The following is a 10,663-nucleotide window of genomic DNA, read 5'->3' on the forward strand; positions in this document are numbered from 1 at the left end:
AATATAAGAGAAAAAATAGGCACTACTGGATTAGGAGAAAAGGAATAAATTATTAGATAGATGACTAGTTGACCTATTTATGATGTTCGACAAATTTAAAGGGATATCCAATATGAAAAATGAAGCGACCTTTAATAGTCCATCTTATTTGGCTTATTAGGCGACTAGAGAATGGCGTTTACAATGCCACGATGGCAATTGGCAATAGTAGACTCACAAAGTCACAAATCACTATTGTAAATTTGAATTCCAACATGTTACTATTTGGATTTTGGTTGGTCAAGTGATCTATTGTGATTTTTTACCAATTTGATGTAACCAACACTCACATTATCATGTCGATCAACACCACATGCCCTTAAATATCATCCCACGTGCTTTGCCAACCATGCATTTCCCCCCTATTTTTTTTTTTATATACCAACAAAAAATACAAGCACCTTATTTCCAAAATTTTCCCATTTTCTGAGCTTTTCGATCTCACTATGTCATACTCAGTCCAAACACAGTCACCAATATACTATCACCAAATCTACGACTCTACTATCCTCGTTAAATTACCAAATCACCCTCCATACTCGGATATTATCTCTCATCCAACCAGCTAAAAAATTGATTTTAGCATACCTAATAAAGGACGTATTCATATATTCATATAGACATGTGTTGAAATAAGTTTACTTTCAAATAGACCCAAATTCTAATTTAGTTGCCTGATGATGTTTTGAAGTATCTCAATTTAGTTGTAACAAAGTACACCATTTTTAGCAAACCCTCTCACTATACTTAATTATGTCTCGTTCTTATCCAGTCTCGTCAGTTACACTTTCATCAAACTCGTGCTAAAATCCAATGGCAGAACTTCTTGATGGCCCCCCAACAAAAATTTCCGTAGTATGTTTTTAGTTATGGCCCCATCTAAAATTTTAGTATAATTATATAAATTAAATACTACTCGGCCTTAGAGTTAAATGACCCCCCTCGTAAAACTTAATTTTTATATTGGTCCCCCGTAAAACTTTTCAAGATCCGAGGGGCGAGGCATAACACTTGTGGTACTCCGTAAATGAGAAATGTCACCAGTCACCACCACCACAAAAACTTGCCATACTGTGTATTTGACTAAACTACCCTTTTCGTGGAAAATGCTGGCAAAAAATAAAGAAAAAAAGCTGCAGTGTCTTTGTTCTTCTTCCATCCATATCGGTGGGAGCAACAGATAACAGATCAGATCACATAGCAGAATATAATGTGACAAAACCAAAACTACACCCTCCTTAATGTAGTAAATTACTCAATAAAGTTAAAAAAGTTCCCAATAATCAAGTAACCCAATACAATAATATTAACGAAAAACGGTCCATGATTAACAAGCATTTAATAGTATTAACTCTAACAGATCATCAACATCAATATCATCATTCATTTTCATCATCAATAATTCCATAAACACACTTTACAGTTTTACACAACCTCCTCACCCCCCTTTGTTAAATCCAACTAATGTCCGGCCGGTGACCTGGTCTTACCGTCGCACCATCTATTTATGTCGAACTGTTACCTGGTCTGACCGTCACACCATCTGATACAAGAATTTGAAATAAGTCGGATTTGGACTCATAACTGGTATGACCGTCGCACCGTCAGGCCCGTCTGATACAAGAATTTGAAATAAGTTGGATTGGACTGATAACTGGTATGACCGTCGCACCGTCAGGCCCGTCTGATACAAGAATTTGGGTTAAGTCGGACTAATACCTGGTCTGATTGTCAAGCCGTCTCATACAAGAATTTGCTTCCGACCCCAGCGCCACTAATCTTTTACTAATATAATCAATATTTTCATTGATCCAAAAATTATACTCCATAATCAACACCGTACCACAAGGAAAATCTAAATAAGCCCAAGAAAGTGGTAGAAAATGGTAAAGTTGGGATTTTCATTTTTTTGTTTTTCAAAAAATAAAATAAAAAAAGGGTAGAAAATCCAAGAACAAGCTTATCTTAATTTTAATTACTGAGCAGAAGTTCTAGAAATCATATCTTTATACTTAACAATGGAATCAGCCCTCTGCATTTGTAGCTGTTTCTTGAATCTGTTGATAAAATCATCAGCTTTTGCATCAACACCATCATCTTGATCTTCTCTCACTGTAAACGCATTTTCTCTCTCTTCTTCTTCAACCTCCTCCACCACCGTCGGCACTGCAGTGTGATTTAGAGGACTATCAACACTACCACCAGCATTATCAGCTTCTTCTTCTTCGATGTGAAAGTGATTGAAGGCGGATTTATCACTAGCAGATTTCTTCATCTTCTTAGGAAGTTTTACCGGGATTTCGCCGCCAGATGGTTTGGTGTCGGAATTTTGACGGCCGTAGTGAGAAATTGAGTTTTCGTGCTTAATACGGCTGTAGATTTCGTCCAAAGTGGGGTTTTCGCAATCTTCGTCGGAGACGTTGTCGGAAGCGACACTGGAAATGGGGGTGGGGGAGTTGGGTTGGTGGTTGTGGATTTCAGGCTGTTGTTGTTGTTGAGGTGGTGGTGGTGGTTGTTGAAGGTGGGTGGTGGGAGGGTGAGAGTAGAAAGTGTAAAGATTGATAGATTTAAGGCGTTGCAAGACGGAAGGAGCGCGAGTTAATTGAGGTTGGAATTGTTGTTGTGGTGGTTGGTGTTGGTTGAGGTGGTGGTGGAAAGTGGTATCAGGGTGGTTGAGGTGGTGGTGATGGGAGGGTTTGTGAGAGGTGAAGCCGGAGGTGACGGCGATAGTGCCAATCATGAGGTTGAGGAGGAGGAAGAGGACGGTTGGGGTTAACCAACTATTCATGGAGGCCCAAATTGAGAGTAAAGAGATTGCTTCTTCAAACATGGTCTTTTCTTTTCTTTTCTTTTCTTTTCTCTTTTGTCTTTAACACTACTTTTTTTTTGTTTAGAGAGAGAAAGAGAGAGATTGTGGTCTAAATGGGAGAGAGAAAATGGAAATGAGGAGATGGGGGAAAATGGAGTGAAGTGGAGTGGGTTGAAAGTTCAATTATTTTTGTTGTTATAGATACTTTTTTTTCTTTGTTACTTATAAACTTTTGTTTGGTGGGGAAAGAGTGAATAGAAAAGGAGGGAGGAAGGGTGGGGGATGAAAAAGTAAAACAGGGAAAAATTGATTGAAGTATGAATTTTTTTTTTTTATCAACTATTGAGTACGAAGTACGGAGTATTTGTTAATAAATCGAAGATAAGGTTTTAAGTGTAATTTGTGCTTCATAAGATCATGTGGCATTTATTTAACTATTAGATCATGCATATTATTACGTATATTTTTTGTAAGTTGCTTAGGAAATGGGTCGTGGTATATAAGATAAATAAACAATTAATAAGACAACTACTCAACTAGCGAAGGAGAAAGAAACAACAAATATTACGAGAAATGGCGGACTATATATGGTAGCGGAGAGTACTGCAAATAGAAAAAATTACAAAGTATATAATATTATCAAACTTAGAAGTGATGCGCTTATTTAGAAATAATCATACAAGACAAGTGATACACTTACTAGAAATAGAGCGAGTATGGTAGTAAAACCTGTGAAAAATTATGTTAAAATTAATTTAGGTTTAAGTAAAATATGAATAATTTGAGTGCTGATCTAAAATGTTATGTGTTCTTCATTTTTCCTAACGAGGGGAAACTATTTCGACAAAGGTAAATGTTAAGTACAAAACTAGAAGAAAAAAAATATATGTATTTGAAATGAAAATTAGCTAAAAAGGGACTTGTAAGTTGTAAGTTGTAAGTTGTAAGTAAGAAAACTGGAAAATAAGATATGATATTACATTGAATGCGTTAATATTATGTCTAACCCAAAAAATCACGCGTTCAAAATTAATGTAGTACTATTCGTTTTTGAATATTAGTCTTGTTTTTCTATTTGGTTGTTCTTTTATATGTTAGTCTGTTTTGGAATCCTTCTCTATTTGTCCAATATTTATCCTTATTATATATTTTATAATACCTCAAGTCTTATATGTGACCAGTCACACCACCAACTTGATGGTGTGACATGTTCACACTTATAATAAGCCTAACGCATTGGTTAACGAAATCTAAAAGTAACACCAGCATAAAAAATAGAGTAGCACATGTCTATACAATGAACCTCTAAAATGAAGCTGCAATAAAACAAAAAAAGTATCAACGAATACAATGTAAAAGTAACACCAACATAAAAAGTCAAGTAACACCAATCTATACAAGGAATCTCTAAAATGAATTTGATGAAACTGCAATAACTAAAAGTAACACCAGCATAAAAAGTCAAGTAACACCAATCTATACAAGGAATCTCTAAAATGAATTTGATGAAACTGCAATAATTAAAAGTAACACCAGCATAAAAAGTCAAGTAACACCTAACATGAGATTGAAGAAACTGCAATAAAACAAGAAAACTAACATTTAATGTATAAGTAACACCAACATAGGAAGTCAAGTAACACCAGTCTATACAAGAAACCTCTAACATGAAACTGCAATAAAACAGGAAAAATAACAGAGAATACAATGTGTAAGTACCACCAGCATAAAAGTCAAGTAACACCAATCTATACAAAAATCCTCTAACATGAAATTGAAGACATTGTAGTAAAACAAGAAAAGTAACAGCGAATACAATGTATAAGTAACAACAGTCAATAACATTTTCAATAGTAGATGCGCGTGAGTGAGTTGTGCACGCACGTCACACCATCAAGTTGATGGTGTAGCCAGTCACACAGGAGACACGATGTTTATAATATCTAAATAGCTTGCTTGTTAACCGACTGGGTTGACATGAGTGGTTAAGCGCCTCTTGCTCCTTAACCAAAGTTTCACGTTCGAGACTTAGGTATGGAAAAAACATTATTTGGGAGGGATGTTGTCTATCGAGGTACACATGCAAACTCCTACGAAAGATTAGTCGACTTGCAGAAGGCGGTGGGAACTCCTCGTAGTAGAGCACACAAAAATAGCTCACTTATTTACTCCCAAATAAACCTTTATCCCCATTAAATCCCTTAATTATTTATCTCCTATATACAAATGTGTTAGATTCTATTAACATATACTCTGTATATGACAAATGTACTTATATTGGATTGTCTTAGATAGGACTAACCTAAAAAATGGAAGGAGTTGTTATAAATTAAAAGGGGCCTTTGCTTGGATTGTGCCACATGAGAGATAAACTCTTAAAATGCTCATAGTCATATTTTATTTATTTTTGTACATAAGTTCAACTTACGGAGTACAACAATAACCAAAATCTAAAACAACATAACCACAAGGATCATAAACTACGATTAAACAACACAGACTACTAAAAATAACCTTTACTAACTCTTAGTAGTACAAAACAAATTAAAATAAAACAATACAAATTTGTAGTATGAGCTCTTGGAAGATAGAACTCTTGCATTGGTTTGGTATCAAACTTTTTGATGAAGGTTGTGGAGAAAAGGAACCTTTTCATAGGCCGATTGTAGAACACTAGTGACTGATACTTTACTTTGAGCATTCCAAATGTCCTTTTAGAAGACATTAATAATTGCGGAAGAAATACCATCATAAAGGTATTGCAAGCTTCAATTTCCTATTGGTTCAGTAGTGATTGAGGCTGCAGTTGGTAGGGCGAACCGCGTGTTCGATACCCTGCAACAACAATTAGGAGGGGACTGAAACTTATCCACCTAGAATTCGCCTCGAATCCGGATTAGCCCTAAGGATGAACCGGGTGGTAACACAAAAAAAAAAAAAGTAGTGCAAACAATTCATCAAATCCAGGTTGACGAATGTTATATTAACCCCATATATCAACTTTTATTAATTTATATTTCAAAATAGGAGTAAATAAATAAAAAATTAACAATATAGTTTCCCGGAGCAATTTAAATCACTTAGATATTATAATGTTACTTATCATCCACATAGACTACAACCAAGCATACAAATACTTGCATCACTATCGTATGTACTATTGTCCATTGTCCACTGCCTACCACACACCTCGTCTCCCACCACAATTTACACACCATATGTCCATATAGACATAACAACTTACAAGTAACAATATTCTAGGTAGAGCTGTCAAAAACCGACCCGACCCGAAAACCCGACCTGAACCGACCGAACCCGTAACCGACCATGACCCGAAATTACGGTAAAACAGGTAACCCAAAACCCGACCTGTACCCGACCCGAAAAAACCGATAACCGATTTTAACCCGATGTTGTAACACCCGAACCCGAACCCGACACCCGACCCGAAAATGACCGATAACCGAACTGACCCGGCCGAACAATGACCCGAACCCGATTTGATACCCGACCCGATGTCAACCCGAAACCGATTGTAACTCGATGAAACCTGCTATTGACCCGACCTGTGAGAACCCGCTACTCGATTTACCCGAGTTATCAATGACATGACCAAATATTAACTTCATTGATATATCTATTTTAAATATTTATTGCTAAATATTGAAAAATTTAACTCTAAAATAAGTTAAACAAAATTTTTTAGAATATAAATCCTTAAAATGTATAGGTTAATTTTCAGACCCGAGTTTGACCCGTCCCTGAGAGTGACCCAATCTGAATTCTATTTGATCTGATTATTATCCGATCCAAACTAAGACCCGAACCCGAAAATAACTGTGTTGCAAACCGACTTAAACCCGACTCGATAAGACCCGAACCCGAAATTATCTGCTACAAACCGACTTAAACCCGACCCGATAAGACCCGAACCCGAAATCAAACCTGACCGAAATGTGACCCAACTCGAACCCGACCTGAACCCGGGATAGGAAAAAACCCGATATGACCCGACCTGAAATCGACCCGACCGAACCCGAACTCAACTCGAATGAAATATTGACCCGACACGACCCGACCTGATCATGACCCGAAACCCGAGATGACCCGACCCAAACCCGACCCGATGACCTGTTTTGACAGCTCTAATTCTAGGTAGTTTATGCTTAAATAGTCAAGGTTACAATTAGTAATTTAGTACCACAAAGGAAAATAATATAGATATGCTCCTAGCTGATGTTTACAAGTGTCACTCATATTTCAAGAAATATACATCACTTAAATAACTTTCAAATTCAATGATGGATTATTATAAAAAATAATAAATACACAAAGTATTATTTGGAGAAGTATTGATCAGTTTCAGAGATGGGAAATTGGGGAACAAGGTGGGCCTTTATATTATTAATATTATTAATACCATAAAAGGAAATGGGTCCCTATTCCCTAATCATCCGGGTCGACTATGGGCTAAACTCTGAACTTAGACCAGGCTTTTGATGTAGCTAATGCAGGACTAATAGACGGGCCCAAAGGGTCCAATCATCTTCTTGTTTGAAAATAGAAACTAAAAAAATTTGATTTGTTTTTTTTTTCTTCTTCAAATGGTGGTATGAGTATCGACTATCGTTTGCTACAGCCCGTATATACTACTTGTTCCGATCCGGAAATATCGCAGTATGGTTGACTTTTATTCCTTTAATTATTACTTTGACTCTTAATATGTCAAATTAAGTGCAAGTAAAAATTATTAAAAATTAATATTTAGAAAATATATATCGATACGAATTTAACATGACCCCACATGTTTAAAATTTCCTTACATACGAATTACAAATAATGGCCAAAGTCGTAGTGTAAATAGTGTTAAAAACAAATGTTACGATATTTTCGGAACGGAGGAAATATAATATTACCTCAATTGCTGAAAGTTTTTTACGCATTAATTGGAATATGTATCTACTGTAAAATATGAAAACTGCATTTATACTACACTCGTTATTAAAGTTCTTACGCCTTGGAATATGTGTCCAAAGTATGAAAACTGCTATAGCTTATATACTACATCTGTTATTGAAAGTTCTTCACGCCTTGGAATATGTGTCTAAAGTATGAAAAAATTGACTGTAAATTTTCAATATTATATACATCAAGTTTTACAAAGTATTATGTAAGATCTTGTTAGATTGGTCTCGTTATATAAATTTAGAATTTCAATATTTTATAATTTTTTCACATACAAAAATAGATATATTAATGGTTAAATATTACAATAGATTTAATGCAAAGAGTAAGTCTAAAAACTTTAAAGAACGTAATAATATATATGTGGTGGTTGTGTCATTGTGTGTATTATGTTTATGTGTAACAATAGTCCATTAACAACATAAAATATTAATAGTAAAACATTTTTCTTCCAATCGGAAGTATTTAAGTTGTATATCTTTCTTTTTCGATATTCATGGTGGGAAACGTTTTTAATAATTTTGAAACAATTATCCACCTTAATAAGTTGTAAGGTGCGTAAATTGCATATTTTTTTACTACACTAAGATTTATTCGTCTCATCATACGATATAAGTGTTCCCCGTTTTATAAAGTTACTCACTTTTTCATTATATACGATTTTCAATATACTATTCTGATCATTGATTATATTTTTTTTACAATGTGATACATATCTATTTGTGGTCTTGTGAGCCTCCCCATTGAATGTCGACAAAAATAATCAGAAATTGGCAAGAGGGTATCCAAGTGTTTCCTAGATTAGACATTTGATTTGATGTTTGCGGTTGTAGTTAATTATTATTTATAGGCTAATTGGGTAGTGTTTGTACCCTTTTCTTCCCCTTTTACTTTTGGTTAATTAGTTGTACTCGTCTTCATTCACAATGTTTTTGTTCCATGTAAAAGAATGTTGGTAGGGACGTAGGGTTACTTCATCATAGGTTAGTAGGTTACGGATGAATGTTGGTTGATTTCAATCAATTTGGCCTATGCTTCAACTTCAAGTACATGCTTCAACATTCTCCATTATTTTCCGAGGACAGTGAGATGGTCGTGCCCGGCCTATATGAATTCCAAACCTTCCGTACACGGAAATTAAAAGGTTCTTATAGATAAAGAGTGCTAATATAGTCCTTGAACGGCCGGGCTTTCCTTCTTCTATGTTCAATTGTCTACTTGTTATATACATCGTACTCTGTATTAGTTGTTCAATACATACCCCCTAAGATTTTCACCAATTCATTGGTGTACCACTAAGTTAAAAGGTTAGTTTGTATAAAAGTTATGTCTTTTAAATAAGAAGTCTTCTTACAAATGAGACTAAGTTTTAGACCGGTACGAAGTATGACATCGGACTATTTTATTTGTGAACATAAATATTAAAAATAGTGAAATACAAACTTTTAAATAAATTGGAACACGTACTATCGTACTATAAAGTGTTATTCTTATGCTTTGAAAAAAAGACTATAGATGTTAAAGGACCAACTCAACCAAAAGTTTAAGCTGATGGTTGAAGCCCCAAGATTAGTTTTATACTCTGTCACGCCCCCTCACATGAAAGTCCTTTGGGCCTGAAGTGTGGATGTGCGATATATTCCACTTTGAAAGGAGGGGTGGATGAGATTTGAACCCGTGACTTTTGCGTCATGCTGGCTACGATACCATGTCAAATGACCAATTCAACCAAAAGTTTAAACTGATGGTTGAAGCCCCAAGATTAGTTTTATACTCTATCAATAGATGATCTCCAAAATGACGTTGTGATATGTAATATTTGCGAGGTTAATGGTTATTTTTTTTAATCAAAATGCCAATTGAATCTTAAAATCTAAAATCGAATTAATAAAGGGGGTGGGAAGAAATGCATAGTAGGATATTCGGTTATTTTAATGAAAACTAAGGATAAAAAAATTTATAAATGTGAAACATGATGAAAAAATGTTGAAACTTCATGTTTCAAATTAGTTGTACACTCTGTCACTCATAAATAAAAATCTTACAGGAAAAACCTTCCCTTTTTATGTTTTTCTCTTTTTTCTTTCATTATTTCTTTGTCATTTACAAGTACGTTAAAAGATCTGCAAAATCGTGAATGTGTTTTACTAAAGCAAAAAAAAAACCATAATTGTGTAGCAACACAACACACTCAAATAATACACTTGTTAAAGAGTGGGTGGGATTAGACTTTTGATTATAGTGTGAGCAGCTTCTTGGCCGATAAAATGGCACACATTTCGATGCATTATTAGGTGTGTTGGTATATGATTAGTTTAGTAGGACAAATTTCTTCTTTGTTTAAGCGCCAAAAATAGTATGGGTCATCACCATTTTGCCTAGCTACCTATTTTAATCCAAAAAACAAGAATAATGAAAAAATAAACCTTATTATCTTCTAATTTGACTTTGATTAAGGAAGTTATAATGCCAATTCTTTAGTCGAAATTCAGCATCTTATATGATTGCTTGCACATGGTAGGAACTAAGAGCACTGCCAATAACTTTTGGTTGTTTAGTAGAGGCCGTATTGTTTAGTAAAGGTAGTATTTGTTACATATTCTAAAAGAATTGTTTTTGTAAAGGAAATATTATAAAAAAATGGTTAAATACTGCGTAAGTGTTTGTTTGATCGATTTCAAAAATAAATGAAAAGTAAAGTTTCTAGGAAGTATGAGAAAATAGAGTCAATTTGGTTGATAAATATCGTAATTCAACCAAATAATATTTAACAATAAATGAGAATTAAAATTACACAGAAGAAGCATCTTCTTATGCATGTCTTTCTTTTAGGCCATCAAATGTTAACCA

At 34.6% G+C, this 10,663-nt stretch overlaps 1 protein-coding gene across 1 annotated transcript; it reads right to left on the minus strand.

Annotated features, from left to right (window-relative positions):
• Positions 1 to 2,014: 2,014 nt before the first annotated feature.
• Positions 2,015 to 2,869, minus strand: LOC110775985 (pathogen-associated molecular patterns-induced protein A70). Its single transcript, XM_021980570.1, has one exon. It carries the CDS (start codon positions 2,867 to 2,869, stop codon positions 2,015 to 2,017), a length of 855 nt encoding a protein of 284 aa, XP_021836262.1.
• Between the last annotated feature and the right edge of the window lie 7,794 nt (positions 2,870 to 10,663).

This window comes from Spinacia oleracea, chromosome 1, assembly GCF_020520425.1.
Source record: "Spinacia oleracea cultivar Varoflay chromosome 1, BTI_SOV_V1, whole genome shotgun sequence".
Classification (NCBI taxonomy): Eukaryota; Viridiplantae; Streptophyta; class Magnoliopsida; order Caryophyllales; family Amaranthaceae; genus Spinacia; species Spinacia oleracea.

Excerpts from the sequence above, each read along its gene's own strand:
- LOC110775985 (XM_021980570.1), bottom strand. The coding sequence starts at position 2,869 with ATGTTTGAAGAAGCAATCTCTTTACTCTCAATTTGGGCCTCCATGAAT.